General features: G+C 33.6%; 1 protein-coding gene and 1 long non-coding RNA gene across 3 annotated transcripts in view; both read left to right on the top strand.

Moving 5' to 3' along the window:
- The window catches only part of LOC127735640 (exonuclease 3'-5' domain-containing protein 2-like), a 97580-nt gene that overhangs the window by 12871 nt on the left and 67213 nt on the right, over nucleotides 1-17496 (top strand). For both annotated transcript variants that reach the window (XM_052245873.1, XM_052245874.1), the window contains exons 2-6: nucleotides 2604-2737; nucleotides 3201-3358; nucleotides 4109-4234; nucleotides 4728-4839; nucleotides 6237-6479. In XM_052245873.1, coding sequence (XP_052101833.1) covers nucleotides 2604-2737; nucleotides 3201-3358; nucleotides 4109-4234; nucleotides 4728-4839; nucleotides 6237-6479 — 773 coding nt within the window. The remainder of the gene's footprint in view (nucleotides 1-2603; nucleotides 2738-3200; nucleotides 3359-4108; nucleotides 4235-4727; nucleotides 4840-6236; nucleotides 6480-17496) is intronic.
- On the top strand, nucleotides 8569-10468 carry LOC127735649 (uncharacterized). Its single transcript, XR_007998544.1, has 2 exons — nucleotides 8569-8693; nucleotides 9263-10468. It is a non-coding gene; the product is annotated as an uncharacterized LOC127735649 (long non-coding RNA).

The following is a 17496-nucleotide window of genomic DNA, read 5'->3' as shown; positions in this document are numbered from 1 at the left end:
ATATAACCAATTTCGAGTTCTTTGACTACATTTATTCAGAAACCTATAATATGTCAAATATTTAATTACAATCCAAATTCAGACCTCTATCAAGCTTGAATATTGTGTCCATTTTTGCCCCAACTGTTCAGGGTTGGACCTCTGCGGGGGTATCCAGCTGCGCTCAGCGAAGCAGTTTATTCTAGTTTTCAGACAATTACCTGTGTTTAAGTGTATGGATGTCTCTTAATTTGTACCACATTTTACAAAAAGAAAATTTCTTCAAAATTATTTTTTTTGGAAAGGGGATGGGGGGGGGGATTTTTTTTCATCAAAAGAAAATTCTCTTTAAATATTATTTTTTTCGGAGTGGGGGGGGGGGGGGGGGGGGGGGTGGGGAGGGGTGGGTAAAACAAAAATTTTTGGGAGGGTCATATTTTTTTCCTCAACATATCTAAGAAATTGTCAATTTTCCAAAGAAAAAAATTGGGGGTCACAATTTATTTTGCTAATTCTTTGTATATATATAGTCTGAAAACAGATTTACTAAGTATTGCTCAACAGCACAGTGTATTGCACAACAGCAAGAAATCTTTAATTGAATATAAATTCAATTCATATAACCAATTCAAGTTCTTTGACTACATTTATTGAGAAACCTATAATATTTCAAATATTTAATACAATCCAAATTCAGACCTGTATCAAGCTTGAATATTGTGTCCATTTTTGCCCCAACTGTTCAGGGTTGGACCTCTGCGGGCGTATCCAGCTGCGCTCAGCGAAGCAGTTTATTCATTCATTGTTTTGTACATAAATCAGGCCATTAGTTTTCTTATGCCCCACCTACGATAGTAGTAGGGGCATTATGTTTTCTGGTCTGTGTATCCGTTCGTTTGTCCGTCTGTCTGTCCGTCCATTTGTCCCGCTTCAGGTTAAAGTTTTTGGTCAAGGTAGTTTTTGATGAAGTTGAAGTCCAGTCAACTTGAAACTTAGTACACATGTTCCCTATGATATGATCTTTCTAATTTTAATGCCAAATTAGAGTTTTGACCACAGTTTCACGGTCCACTGAACATAGAAAATGATAGTGCGAGTGGGGCATCCATGTACTACATGTACTATGGACACATTCTTGTTTGAATTGTTTTACATTTGTGATTTCGGGGCCTTTTATTGCTGACTATGCAGTATGGGTTTTGTTCATTGTTAAAGGCTGTATGGTGACCTATAGTTGTTAACTATCTATGTCATTTGGTTTTTTGTGGAGAGTTGTCTCATTGGCAATCATACATTGTACCACATCTTCTTATTTTTATACATGTTTGTGCACTTTCTAATTGAAATATAAAACCAAAAACTGATTTTTAGCACTGAAAATGTAGCTTTTATTTTTAATACTCCTTCAAACATTTGTTACCACTCATCTAAGGCTTTGTCCTAATCCTGTTCATGGCAGATCAAATCTCTTTCATTAAACACTACAACTCCATGAATTCTGACAATAAACAAAAATTGTTTTGTATTATAGTGGTTTAGTAGTTCTTAAAGGGGCTAAGGGGTGAAAACAGAACTTTCACATTGAACGTACTTGTAGAATTTTGATTATTTGACTCCTTCTTGACAAGAACATTTGGTATTGACATTAGATATTTTCGTAGCTGTTATGGTGTCCATATTTAAAGAGCCCATTTGATGTTAAACCCCTAGATTTGATATTTTTATGCAAAGACTATATTTTTTCATAACATGTGAAAATTCTTGCTTGGGTTTTGTCAGCTGTATTTGTAGTAGGTCTTGCAATTTTGTTTTTACAGAGGACAAATAGCAATAAACTGCTTCGCCGAGTTACAGGGTTTTATACATAAAAAAAGGGGATTTCCAGTTTTCAGACAAAAAATCAAAAATGCTTTCAGCAGTTCTCATGAAACTTTGGTGAATTATTTATAGCTATTGATGTAATCTCCCTATTGATTTTCATAAATTTCAAATATAACATTGAGAAGAGATTGAACTTTATTTGTTTATAGTCTGGCAACAGATTAACTAAGTATTGCGCAACAGCACAGTGTATTGCACAAAGCAAGAAATCTTTAATTGAATATAAATTCAATTCATATAACCAATTTCGAGTTCTTTGACTACATTTATTCAGACACCTATAATATGTCAAATATTTAATTACAATCCAAATTCAGACCTCTATCAAGCTTGAATATTGTGTCCATTTTTGCCCCAACTGTTCAGGGTTGGACCTCTGCAGTCGTATCCAGCTGCGCTTGGCGAAGCAGTTTATTAATTTTTATTTAAATTCTTTTTTTTTTATATTCAACTGCTTTTAAGTACAAGAAATGGGTAATGTAAAAACTTGTAACCAGCAGTAATGTACAACTCTAGTGTATGTATTATCTGATATTTCAGAAACTGTTTCTGCTACAAAATTGATCATCATTTTGAATTTATTTATTATTTGTACAAAATGCAGTCTTGTTTAGAACCAAGAATGAAGATATTAACCATTGGATTAATTGTTGTTTTCTTATTGTCCGGTCAGACACAAATATTTTATGCATATTCAGGATGAAGATATTTTTCCTTTTAACATTTGGAATTGAATTTTTCAGGCTTGGCAGCATATTTATATTTAAGATTTAAAGACACAGAAAAGTATAAACCATATAAAAGGAAAAAGGAAATATTCCTTATAGACACTGTTGAAGATTACGAAAGTTTTATAAATACCGTCAGAATTGAAAAGGTTAGTTTTTTGAGGCACAAAATTCATTTAAGGACATGATAATGGGAAAATGTAAAGTATAAATACTCATTGATCATGAGTCAATAGTATTTGAACAAAATACAGCTATTTACAGTACCATATTCACTACCGGTAGAACTTTTGTACATGACGTAAGAGCTAATTGAGAAAAAGATGTATTGGTATGGAACTCTATGACTTTCAAAATTTGCAATGCTTAGGTGGTGAATCTTCAAATAAATTTTAAGAAAGATATCTTTTCTCATATTTTTATTAAATTTGCATGATTATTGGGAACACAGTGCCTTTTAAATCACAAACAATTTCTTTTTTAAATGCTACAAAATATTTAGTCCATTATTATTCAAAAAAGTATTGCTAATATTATTGCTCATATTGTTTCATGAAATAGTATTGTGAGTCCTCAATATTCAAAAAATTATGTTCTAAATTTGTGTTTCAGGTTTTAGGACTAGATTGTGAATGGGTGTCCTTCAGTGGTAAGAGGCGTCCTGTTGCTCTGTTACAATTAGCAACACCACTTGGACAATGTGCATTGATTCGTTTAGATCGAATGGACTCTTTTCCCAAATCATTGCAAGATATATTAGCAGATAAAAGGTACGTTCTTTTCAATGATCTTGAATTTTTTAAGGAATATTATTTTTTAGTATCAGAACTACAACAAATGGGCACAGACAAAGGCAAACCAGATGTGATGCAGATAGTCACCTAGGGCCAAAAAGCAAGAACAAGATTGCTTATAAACAAAAGATCAATGGACAAAGGCAAAACTTGTATATCACTGATATTAACCTCATACCATAAAGCAAACTCAAGATAAAACAAAAGCCCACCCATGCACCAACAAAAGATCACACACAAACTGCTGAACAAAACTGAACAACCAATTTATGTCCTATGACAGACACTATGAAAAGTTGTGAGAATATACATTGATTTATTGAAAGTTTATGATGCAGATGTCACTTTGTTTGGCCCTGATTGCTGATACATTCTGGAAAATGTGTGATTTGAAATAAGGATGAATGCTAAAATTTTAATGCTGCTGTCAGCTGACAGAAATGAATAGATGAACATTCAGAATTATCATTTACAATCCTTGTTTGATATCTGAAAAAATATGCTAATTTCCTATCTTACAATGACACCACATAATGGTATTAATAAGAGCAACAATTTCTTGTTATTGATTTTTTTATGATAGAATTTTGAAATATCATTCAGATTGTAAATTGTAAATAATATACGATTAGTCTACACATTAAAATTTGGAAGGCTAGACTAATGAGACTGTTTCAAGATAAATTTGAAGTTGAAATTTTATATCTCTGTGTTTACTGTCTTTAGCATACTGAAAGTAGGGGTTGCAGTGAAAGAAGATGGCAAAAAACTTCACCTGGATTATGGACTAGTAGTTGAAGGATGTGTAGATTTAAGACATGTCCTTAATAGAGTCAGAGGAATATACACCTGGTATGTTAAAATAGTATTTGTTCAGTAGTCTTTTGTAGTTCATTCAGTGTGTACAGAGCTAAGTGTTTAAGATTCTAACTTTATAGCGGGAATAGAAAAACACCAAACTACAATTTTTTTCTTTCTCTTTAAAAAATTGCAAAAATCAGGTTGGTGGGTTCATAAACCAACAAATTAAAAAACCCACCCCAAATAGAGCCTCTGGTATATTACATCAACTGACATAGTTAAACAAGATAGGCTTCGGCAAGTACTCTAAATAGTTACAAATCTACAATAGACATGATGGTGTCTTATTTATAAATCAAAGCACATTCTTTATGATTGGTTTACCACAAAATGGGAAAAACAAACATGAAACTTGTACAATACCCTTTATTGCATAAATTATGAGATAACACACATAAAAGTTTATAGTTTAGAAAGGTACTCTTCATGCTAGTAATGTTGACTATTAGAGATGAATAAAACTTATCCAGTAGTGTATTTTTAGTCGTAGTAAAGGACTACAGGGTCAAGCTGAGAGTATATTAGGAGTAATGTTAGATAAAAGTAACCATATAAGATGTGGAGACTGGGAAGCTGATGATTTATCACAAGAACAGGTAAATATGATTTATACAGTAGCGGAGGGGGCATTAAGTTTTACCCTTGTACATCTGTACGTCCGTCCGTACGTCCCAAAGTTGGTTTTTCCGTTCTTTAACTTTAGTTTGCCTCAACCAAATGTTTCTGAAACTTTTACACAATGCTTATTACCACAAAACACAGATCAAGATTGAATTTTGGTGGTGTCACTATAACTGTTCTAGAGTTATGCTCCTTTACAAATGGAAAAATTGCTGAATTTCTGTTTTCTAACTTTAGTTTGCCTCAACCAAATGTTATGAAACGTAATTACCACATAATACAGATCAAGTTCGAAATTGGGTGGTGTAACTTTTACAATTCTTGAGTTATGCCCCTTTATAAACATAAAAACTGCTGAATTTTTGGTTTCCATTCTCTAACTTTAGTTTGCCTCAACCAAATGTTATGAAACTTATACACAATGCTTATTACTACATAATACAGATCAAGTATAAAATTGGGTGGCATCACTTGTACCTTTCTTGAGTTATGCCTCTTTATAAACATAAAAATTGCTGAATTTTTTGTTTCCTTTCTCTAACTTTAGTTTGCCTCAACCAAATGTTATGAAACTTATACACAATGCTAATTACCACAAAATACAGATCAAGTTTAAATTTTGGTGGTGTCACTTTTACCGTTCTAGAGTTATGCCTGTTTACAAATGGAAAAAATTGCTGAATTTTTCGTTTCTGTTCTCTAACTTAAGTTAGCCTCAACCACCACAAAACTCAGATCAAGTACAAATTTGGGTGCGTCACTTTTACTGTTCTTCAGTTATGTCCCTTTATAACTTTATATGATATGCAAGCGGGGGCATCATCTGTGTCCCATGGACACATTCCCCATTTATTACATTAGTTAACTGTTGAGAAATATATTTTACTGATGTGAGAACTATATATTGTACATAGTTTTTACTTTGTGGTTCACTCAAGATACCTGCCTAGTTTTATATATATCTCTTCTTTCACATGCTTTGAAAAGTTTCTAATTATAAGAATTAAGTAATTTTATTGATACATCTTTACAAAATAAAATATCATGGCATATAACTTACATTAACAAAAAAGGCTGACACTTAAAGTTGGAAGAATTTTCCTCACAAAAGTTTACTATAGACAGATAGATTATTACCTAACAATCTTGTACTTTGGAACTATGAATATTATTTCCAATATAAAAGGCATCAATAGTCTTCAGAGAATACAAAGATTCACCCACCTGGTTTACATCTTAGTCAATAGTCCACTCTTTTATATAATAAATCATCTACCTTTTTCATGTAGGAACTGATTGTGTATGGTGCATTGGTGCTATACTGAGATTTTAAGGTTATCATAGGTTTAAAAAAAAAAAAATTTAATTTTAGATAGAGTATGCAGCCAATGATGCATTAGTAGGTGTAGATATATTTATGAACTTAGTCTTGGCCAAAATGTGGGGCAAGAAACCAGATATAAATATAGAAGATATTTTCACAGCTGTTGATGAAACCGAATTTTGGACATTTACAAGATCTTTGATACAAGGGACAGTAGATGTTAATGTTGGGGGACCATGGAATTCTAAAAATCCTGCTTATAAAGGACCACAACTAACAAATGATGAAGAGGTATGTTTTCTTGCTATTGGTAAAGATTGGTCAATTGGTTTTTGGTGTTTTACACCACTTTCAGCACTATTTGCTATTATGTGGCGTTAAAATTTTATTGGTAGTGGAAGCCGGTGTACCTTGAGAGAATCACCACCTTCAGCAGGAAAACTGACAATCCTTGTCAATTAAGATTGGAGGTGAACTAACTAACTCAGAGTTAACTGTTGGCCTTTTATAGCCATCTATACGGTATGGGTTTTTATACGACCGCAAAAATTTTTGCGGTCGTATATTGGTATGACGTTGGCGTATTCGTTGTCGTCGTCGTCGTCCAAAGACACATTGGTTTTCGCACTCTAACTTTAGTTTAAGTGAATGGATCTCTATGAAATTTTACCATAAGGTTCAATATCACAAAAGGAAGGTTGGGATTGATTTTGGGGGTTATGGTACCAACAGTTAAGGAATTAGGGGCCAAAAAGTGGCAAAAAATAAGCATTTTGTAACTTCCAGACATAACTTGTGTGTTAGTGTATGGATCTCTCTGACATTGTACCACAAGGTTCCATATCACAAAGGGAATGCTGGGATTGAATTTTGGGTTAATTGCCTCAAAATATTAGGAATTAGGGGCCAAAAAAGGGGCAAAAAACAAGCATTTTTCTAGTTTCATGACAATAACTTGTGTGAAAGTGTATGGATCTTTCTGAAATTGTACTACAAGGTTCCATATGACAAAGGGAAAGCTGGAATTGAGTTTGGGGGTAATTGCCCGAAACGTTTAGGAATAAGGGGCCAAAAAGGGGCCAAAAAACACATTTTTCTAGTTTCCAGACAATAACTTGTGTTGAAGTGTATGGATCTCTCTGAAATTGTACTGCAAGGTACCATACCACAAAGGGAAGGCTGGGATTGAGTTTGGGGGTGATGAATCATAAGGGGGTTTAAAAAATTGGGGGAGGGAGGGGTTCCTTTTTTTTTTCTTTCAAATTTTCCATTTTAAATTGGTTATTTCTGATTTATATATAAAAGCAAATAATAATGATATGGTTTGAATAGCTACCGGTAAATTAAAAAATTTTAAGTTCTTAGACCACATTCATTCTGTGTCAGAATCCTGTGCTGTGTCAAATATTTAATCACTATCCAAATTCAGTGCTGTATCAGGCTTGAATGTTGTGTCCATACTTGCCCCAACTGTTCAGGGTTCGACCTCTGTGGTCGTATCAAGCTGCACCCAGTGGAGCATTTTATTATAGTGATGCTGTAGTTGAACTACTTAGACCACTTGTCCAACAAGGCCGCTGCTATGATAAAGAAGAATTACCTTTATGATTTTCATTTTCCTATCTATACTTTTGATGTATTTGAATCAGAAAACTGCAAAAATTCAATAATCCACTATATAAAGGGGTCTTTAACTTTAGTAGTTAATTGCCCTAAAGTTTTTAAAGGCAGTGCTTTAATGCCTTTCTAGTTGCCGGGTTAATCCTTCCTTCCGCGATATCCAACTTATCTACGTGGGGGGTCATTAGGCTCCAAGTAGATCCGGAAATGTTGAATTCTCTCCTCTTCTTATTGCGATATAAAATGTTTTTTGTTTCATTTCATTTACATTGGGAAATAGAGAAACGATCATTGTGTTTTGTTAGTTTTAAAAACTTTTGATATATTAGTATTTTGCATTATAAGCAGTCAACCGATTGACAAACTAGAATTATTTGAATTCCGTGTGGAAAGAGCTCGTGTTAATTTCGAGTGTTATCTGCAATCTAGATGTTTATAAATCATTTCAGTCGTTGATATAATAATTAAGAGTCGACTGAACATTAATTATATTATACAATTTAAAGCGCATTTCTGTTTATGCACGTGAACCCGTCTAACGTTATTGTTATTTCGCAGTTATATAAAGTAGCAAATTATCGTTCCTGAATAGGTGGCGCCGTGGTAGCCGATCCTGTTCCTCAACTTCCGGTTTCTGCACTGTGCAACTATTTCAGTTACATTTTAAATTAACGATGCCAAGTACTTGTTGTTGTGTACCTGGGTGTCATTTAAGAGGAGGCAAGCATTTCCAAATGACTTAAAAAGAAGGTAAAGTTGGATCATCGCCATGGCCCAAACACAGATTGGACGAGAACACGATTTCATCGTGGAGTCCATCTCAATCAGCTGTTGTTTGCAAGGCACATTTTACTGAAAAAGACTACGTGCAGGAAACTATTCATGGTAAAACTCTATTTTCTTTTTGAAATATATAGTTATATATGTAATCGCCATGCGAATAAACCAAAGTCTGTTTACAACCGCAATTATCGTTTTAGAATAAAAGGGGGTGGTTAATTCAAGACGTCATAATTTTTGGATTACGATTCAATGTGATCTGTTTGAGATTTTTTGGTGATTGCTACAGTTATAATGATTTCTTACAAGAGGTATATCATACTGAGAATTATTTTAGCAGTAATTATGCTAATGTAGTAATGACAGGAATGCATAAGCTATGCCTCATAGACTTTCTTGAAAAATATCAATGACAATGTTAACAGGAACAAAACAATGACATGCTCTCATCAATATTATAGTTATTTAGGTACAAACAATGTACGTTTGTTGCATAAGTCTCTCATTGTTTGTCCTTTGGATTTACATAACATACATTGAATCAGGCAAACATAGTTTTATCCAGATTGTAATGAATAAATCTAGTTAATATTTCGCCAGGTAATACAAAGTATACATTGCTAATGGAAGTTCATTTAATTATCAAAAAACTAATGTTTTATAACCTTTTTCAGGGCGCAAACCCACCATACAGAGACTTAAGTCTACTGCCATTCCCAGCCTATTTTCCTGGACCAAGCAAGAGACTGAATCGTCCGCAAAAAGAAAAATCAGGGCAGTTTCCTGTGAAAACAAAAGAACTAAACTTGATGAATATTGTAGTAGAAATCTAGAGGAAAGTTTTGATTGTAAAGTTGGTTTTCCTGAAGAAGTCATTCATACTGCAGAAAGGATTTATGACTGTCCACCACCAACTGCTGAGCTAATGTTGAGCTTCAAAGATGGAATTACGCAAACACCATCAATGTCTATGTTTTCAGCAGAGAATTTTGAAATGAAGACATGTGACACAGCCATGCATTTTTATACCAGTTTAGAGTTGTATACTAAATTTTTATTTGTTTTGACCACACTTGGTCCAACAGCACATTGTTTGAGATACTGTATTACATATATTTTCAAATTGATAGGGTGTCAGTTGAAAATCAATTTTTTTATGATTTTGATGAAATTGAGGCATTATACAACCAACTTTGAACTTTCTAGATTCTAGATTGAATCTAGTGTTAAGAATATTGTGTATACATGGATTGTTTTTATGCCTAAACAGTGGTGTGAGGCTAACACTTGGCCATCTAGTGGTTTAGTCAGGCATTTTTCGCCATCCAACTTCAAATTAAAGTTTCCTACGACTTGGATTATTATTGACAGCACAAAATATCCCGTGATAAAACTAAAGCTCCTAGAGCTCAGGCAACCTTTTCATCATATAAAAACAGAAACACTGAAAATACTTGTATGTTCGACGCCTGGTGGTTTAGTCAACTATGTCTCTAATGCATATGTTGGTTCTACCAGTGACTATGAAATAGTTGAAAGATGTAGAATACAAAATGTAGTTCAATTATGTGATCCAGCCATCCAGGTGACAGTGTGATGGCAGACAAAGGTTTAAATGTGCAAGATTTTTTTGCTAACTTTTTTCAAAAAAAGAAACAGAATTAGTTCCAAAACTCTTATACGGGATAGAAAAGTCTCCAATTAACATGTGCACATAGAGCGAATTATTGGACTTGGCAAAACATACAAAATTCTAACAAATCCTATGAATGGAACTGAAACAAAACTTTCATCTGAAATAACATTTAGTTGTTTTATGTTGTGTAATTTTAGAACTTGTATTGTGCCAATGGATGCAGAAATAAAAGTGACGCAATGAATTTTGTTCTGATATATATATATTTATAATTACATGCCCATACCGTACAGTCAGCTATAAAAGGCCCCGAAATGACAATGTAAAACAATTCAAACAAGAAAACTAACGGCCTAATTTATGTACAAAAAATGAACGAATATAACAAATATGCAACACATAAACAAACGACAACCACTGAATTACAGGCTCCTGACTTGGGACAGGCACATTACATGTACATACAGAATGTGTCGGGGTTAAACATGTTAGCGGGATCCCAGCCTTCCCCCTAACCTGGGACAGTGGTGTAACAGTACAATATAAGAACGAACTATAAAAATCAGTTGAAAGAGGCTTAACTCATCAGATGGATAAATACAAATACAAGTGGACGTGGTCGGGTAGTTGTACATCCAAACAACAAAAAGACACTAAGTACAGATCTGAGAGTACTCGCAGTTACTGACAGCTAGTTCAAAGCCACTAACAACTGATAAAAAAATCTTGCATCTAAGACTAAATTATCAATCCGTAAGCTCCCTTTAGAATTTTATAAATTTTAGATTTTACATTTCTGAGTTATGGGGTTTTATTGGGATTTTCCAGTTTTTATCGAGCCTGCGACTTTTGTCGCAGAAAGCTCGACATAGGGATAGTGATGTGGCGGCGGCAGCATTAGCTAACTTCTTAAAAGCTTTATATTTTAGAAGGTGGAAGACCTGGATGCTTCATACTTTGTATATGGATGCCTCATGTTACGAAGTTTCCGTCAGCCACATGTCCAATGTCCTTGACCTCATTTTCATGGTTCAGTGACTACTTGAAAAAAAAGTTAACATTTTTTGTAATGTTAAATTCTCTCTTATTATAAGTAGTAGGATAACTATGTTTGGTATGTGCGTACCTTGCAAGGTCCTCATGCCCGTCAGACAGTGTTCACTTGACCTCGACCTCATTTCATGGATCAGTGAACAAGGTTAAGTTCTGGTGGTCAAGTCCATATCTCAGATACTATAAGCAATAGGTCAAGTATATTCGGTGTATGGAAGGACTGTAAGGTGTACATGTCCAACTGGCAGGTGTCATCTGACCTTGACCTCATTTTCATGGTTCAGTGGTAATAGTTTAGTTTTTTGTGTTTTGGTCTGTTTTTCTTATACTGTATGCAATAGGTCTACTATATTTGGTGTATGGAATGATTGTAAGATGTACATGTCTAGCTGGCAGGTGTCATTTGACCTTTACCTCATTTTCATGGTTCAGTGGTCAAAGTTAAGATTTTGAGTTTTGGTCTTTTTGTCGAGCCTTCGACTTTAGTCGAAAAAGCGAGACATAGCGATCCTACATTCCGTCGGCGTCGTCGTTGTCGTCGGCGGCGTCCACAAATATTCACTCTGTGGTTAAAGTTTTTGAAATTTTAATAACTTTCTTAAACTATCCTTGATTTCTACCAAACTTGGGCAGAAGCTTGTTTATGATCATAAGATAGTATCCAGAAGTAAATTTTGTAAAAATAAAATTCCATTTTTTCAGTATTTTACTTATAAATGGACTTAGTTTTTCTGCCGGGAAATATTACATTCACTCTGTGGTTAAAGTTTTTAAAATTTTAATAACTTTCTTAAACTATCCTGGGTTTGTACCAAACTTGGACAGAAGCTTGTTTATGATCATAAGATAGTATCCAGAAGTAAATTTTGTAAAAAAATAAATCCATTTTTTCCTTATTTTACTTTTAAATGGACTTAGATTTTCTGCCAGGAAACTACACATTCACTCTGTGGTTAAAGTTTTTAAAATGTTAATAACTTTCTTATACTATTTTGGATTTGTACCAAACTTGGACAGAAGCTTGTTTATGATCAAAAGCTAGTATCTAGAAGGAAATTTTGTAAAAAAAATAAATCCATTTTTTCTATTTTTTACTTTTAAATGGACTTAGATTTTCTGCCAGGAAACAACACATTCACTCTGTGGTTAAAGTTTTTAAAATTTTAATAACTTTCTTATACTATTTTGGATTTGTACCAAACTTGGACAGAAGCTTGTTTATGATCAAATGCTAGTATCTAGAAGGAAATTTTGTTTTCTTCCAGTTAACATTACATTCAGTCTGCAGTTAAAGTTTTTAAACATTTATTAGATTCATAAACTATCCTGGATTTTTACCAAACTTGGACAGAAGCTTCTTACAATCAAAAGATAGTATCAAGAGGAATATTTTTATTGATTTACTTCCTCATTTTTGTTGAGCCTGCGATTAACAGAAAAAGTAGGCGAGACACTGGGTTCCGCGGAACCCTTACGAATTTTTTTCTAATACTATATGCAATAGGTCAACTACATTTGGTGTATGGAAATAATTTATGATCTTTATGTCAGTCGCGCAGGTTTTATTTGACCTTCACCTCATTTTCACAATTCATTGCTCTGTTAAGTTTTTATACGCCCGTTTACGGGACGTATTATGGTATACCGTTGTCCATCTGTCCGTCCGTCGTCAACATGTCGGACATTAACTCAAAAATGCTTTTACCAATTTGCAGAAAACTTTGGTGAATTGTTTATATCTATTGACGTGAGCTCCCTTTCATTTTTTATAAAATTTAGATTTTACTTTTCCGAGTTATGGGGTTTTATTCATTAAAAAAAGGGGGATTTCCAGTTTCGGACAATAAGTCAAGAATGCTTTCACCAACTTGCAAGAAATTGTGGTGAATTGTTTATATCTATTGACATGAGCTCCCTTTCGATTTTTATAAATTTTAGATTTTATGTTTCTGAGTTACAGGGTTTTATTCATAAAAAAGGGGGGATTTTCCAGTTTTCGGACAAAAACTCTAAAATGCTTTCAGCAATTCTTATGAAACTTTGGTGAATTGTTTGTATGTATTGATGTAAGCTCCCTTTATAATTTTATAAATTTTACATTTTACATTTCTGAGTTATGGGGTTTTATTCATTAAAAAAAGGGGTGATTTTCCAGTTTTCGAACAATAACTCAAATATGCTGTCACCAATTCTCATGAAACTTTGGTGAATTGTTTATATCTATTGTTGTAAGCTCCCTTTTTATTTTCATAAATTTCTAATATGACATTGAGAATTAATTGAACTTTATTTGTTTATAGTCTGACAACAGGTTTACTAAGTATTGCACAACAGCAAGAAATCTTTATTTGCATATTCAATTCAGATAACCAATTTAAAGGTCTTTGACTACATTTATTCAGAAACCTATAATATGTCAAATATTTAATTACAATCCAAATTCAGACCTGAATCAAGCTTGAATATTGTGTCCATTTTTGCCCCAACTGTTCAGGGTTTGACCTCTGCGGGCGTATCTAGTTGTGTTTTGGTCTGTTTTTCTTAAACTATAAGCAATAGGTCAACTATATTTGTTGTATGGAAGAATTGATAGCTGTACATGCCTGCCTGGCATGGTTCATCTGACCTTGACCTCATTTTCATGGTTCATTGGTCAATGTTTAGTTTTCTTGGTTAATGTTAAGTTTATGTGACAGTTGTGATAAAGCTTTATATTAAGGACTATCAACATAATATCAGTGATTAGTAAAGAAGGCGAGACATTTCAGCGTGTGCACTGTTGTTGGACAACAACTCAAAAATGCTTTAAGCAGTTCGCATGAAACTTTGGTGAATTATTTATAGCTATTGATGTAATCTCCCTATAGATTTTCATAAATTTCAAATATGACATTGAGAAGAAATTGAACTTTATTTGTTTATAGTCTGGCAACAGATTTATTAAGTATTGCACAACAGCACAGTTTATTGCACAACAGAAAGAAATCTTTAATTGAATATAAATTCAATTCATATAACCGATTTCAAGTTCTTTGACTACATTTATTCAGAAACTATAATATGTCAAATATTTAATTACAATCCAAATTCAGACCTGTATCAAGCTTGAATATTGTGTCCATTTTTACCCCAACTGTTCAGGGTTTGACCTCTGGGGGTGTATCCAGCTGCGCTCAGCGAATCAGTTTATTTCTTAATTAAGAACTCCTTTTTTATACGACCGCAAAAATTGAAAATTTTTTGGTCGTATATTGGTATGACGTTGGCGTCGTCGTCGTCTGGCGTCGTCCGGCGTCGTCCGAAGACACATTGGTTTTCGCACTCTAACTTTAGTTTAAGTGAATGGATCTCCATGAAATTTTACCATAAGGTTCAATACCACGAAAGGAAGGTTGGGATTGATTTTGGGGGTTATGGTACCAACAGTTAAGGAATTAGGGGCCAAAAAGGGGCCAAAAATAAGCATTTTTGTAACTTCCAGACAATAACTTGTGTGTAAGTGTATGGATCTCTCTGACATTGTACCACAAGGTTCCATATCACAAAGGGAAGGCTGTAATTGATTATGGGGGTAATTGCCTCAAAATTTTAGGAATTAGGGGCCAAAAAAGGGGCAAAAAACAAGCATTTTTCTAGATTCATGACAATAACTTGTGTGTAAGTGTTTGGATATTTCTGAAATTGTACTACAAGGTTCCATATCACAAGGGGAAAGCTGGAATTGAGTTTGGGGGTAATTGCCCTAAACGTATAGGAATTGGGGGCCAAAAAGGGGCCAAAAATAAGCATTTTTCTAGTTTCCAGACAATAACTTGTGTTCAAGTGTATGGATCTCTCTGAAATTGTACTGCAAGGTACCATACCACAAAGGGAAGGCTGGGATTGAGTTTGGGGGTGATGAATCATAAGGGGGTTCAAAAAATTTAGGGGGGGGGGGGGGTTTCTTTTAAAATTTTCCATTTTAAGTTGGTTATTTCTGATTTATATTTAAAAGCAAATAATAATGATATGGTAGGAGATACACACCAAACAGGATGTGTAAATTATTATATAATAAGTATTGTGCAATAGCAAGAAATTTTCAATTGCACAGTATTGCACAATAGCAAGAAATCTTCAATTGCACAGTATTGCGCAATAGCAAGAAATCTTCAATTGCACAGTATTGTGCAATAGCAAGAAATATCCAATAGCACAATATTGCGCAATAGCAAGAAATTGTCAATTGTACAGTATTGCGCAATAGCAAGAAATATTCAATTGCACAGTATTGTGCAAAAGAAGATACTTCGTATAAATTGCTTATTTCTTGATCAATTTCAATGGGGTTTTATTCTTGAATTCTTGGGGTTCTTTAATATGCTGAATCTTACCGTGTATTAAGTTTTTGGATTTTGGGCCCCGTTTTTAAATTGGTCCACATTGAGGTCCAAAGGGTCCAAAATTTAACTTTGTTTGATTTCATCAAAAATTGAATTATTGGGGTTCTTTGATATGCCGAATCTAATCGTGTATTTAGATTCTTAATTTTTGGTTCTGTTTTCAAATTGGTCTACATTAAGGTCCAAAGGGTCCAAAATTAAACTTAGTTTGATTTTAACAAAAATTGAATTTTTAGGGTTCTTTGATATGCTGAATCTAAACATGTATTTAGATTTTTGATTATGGGCCCAGTTTTCAAGTTGGTCCAAATCGGGGTCCAAAATTAAACTTTGTTTGATTTCAACAAAAATTGAATATATGGGGTTCTTTGATATGCTGAATCTAACTATCTATTTAGATTTTTGATTTTTGGGCCCCGTTATCAACTTTGTCCACATTGAGGTCAAAAGGGTCTAAAATAAAACTTTGTTTGATTTCATCAAAAATTGAATTCTTGGGGTTCTTTGATATGCTGAATCTAACCATGTATTTAGATTTTGGATATTGGACCATAATAGGTGAATGTCCAATTTAAAATTTTTAAGTTCTTAGACCACATTCATTCTGTGTCAGAAACCTATGCTGTGTCAAATATTTAATCACAATCCAAATTCAGAGCTGTATCAAGCTTGAATGTTGTGTCCATACTTGCCCCAACTGTTCAGGGTTCGACCTCTGCGGTCGTATCAAGCTGCGCCCTGCGGAGCATTTTATTCATTCATAAATTACTTTAAAATTGGAAATATAATTTTGCTTTGAGTTATAGTTTCTGAAAAAGTATTGTCATTGAAAGAGTTGACATGTTGCAATGTACATTTATTCTACATAGTTCTATGGTACCAAATCAAAAGTTTATATAAAAGAAAGAAGTCAAAGGTTTCCCATCACAGTTTAGTTACATACATTTTTTCTGTACCTGAGGTCGTTGAATATAGATCATTATATAAATAAGGAGATGTGTTATGATTGCCAATGAAACAACTATCATCCATACTTACCAGTAACAAACCACATTTGCAGAGTTGAATAAAATACAGTTGATAACATTTACTTATTACTAAAAAGAAAATGCCTAACTATTTTAAACAGTATTTGAATATCAATTATATGGTCATTTTTATAAACTTCCTGTTACAAAACTTTGAATTTTTCGAAAAACTAAGGATTTTCTTATCCAAGGAATAGATTACCTTAGCCGTATTTGGCCCAATTTTTTGGAATTTTGGGTCCTCAATGCTCTTCAACTTTGTACTTGTTTGGCTTTATAACTATTTTGATCTGAGCGTCACTGATGATACTTATGTAGATGAAACGCGAGTCTGGCGTATTAAATTATAATCCTGGTACCTTTGATAACTAATTAGACTATAAACATAGATAAAAAAGGTACAAACTGGACATAATGCACAAGTTCATAAACAAGTGAGAACAAACGCCTTCATATAGTGCTCAGAATATGACATTCATAAAACTTGTTCAATATCATTAGAGAACTCTAAATCTTAAATACTGAAAGCCACCTCTGATACAGTGTAAGTACACTGTACTATGCAAGATAATGATATAACTGGACTAAAAATACACAACCTGTAATTAACTGCCTTTACAGCGCTTTCGCGCTTTGATTTGTTATTATACGACCGCAAAAATTAAAAATTTTTTGGTCGTATATTGGTATGACGTTGGTGTCGTCTTACTCGTCCGGCGTCGTCCAAGACACATTGGTTTTCTCACTCTAACTTTAGTTTAAGTGAATGGATCTCCATGAAATTTTACCATAAGGTTCAATACCACGAA

Source organism: Mytilus californianus, unplaced genomic scaffold (genome assembly GCF_021869535.1).
Source record: "Mytilus californianus isolate M0D057914Y unplaced genomic scaffold, xbMytCali1.0.p SCAF_3, whole genome shotgun sequence".
NCBI lineage: Eukaryota > Metazoa > Mollusca > Bivalvia > Mytilida > Mytilidae > Mytilus > Mytilus californianus.
Note: the sequence above shows the minus strand (reverse complement) of the source record. Positions and strands in the feature narration are given on the sequence as shown.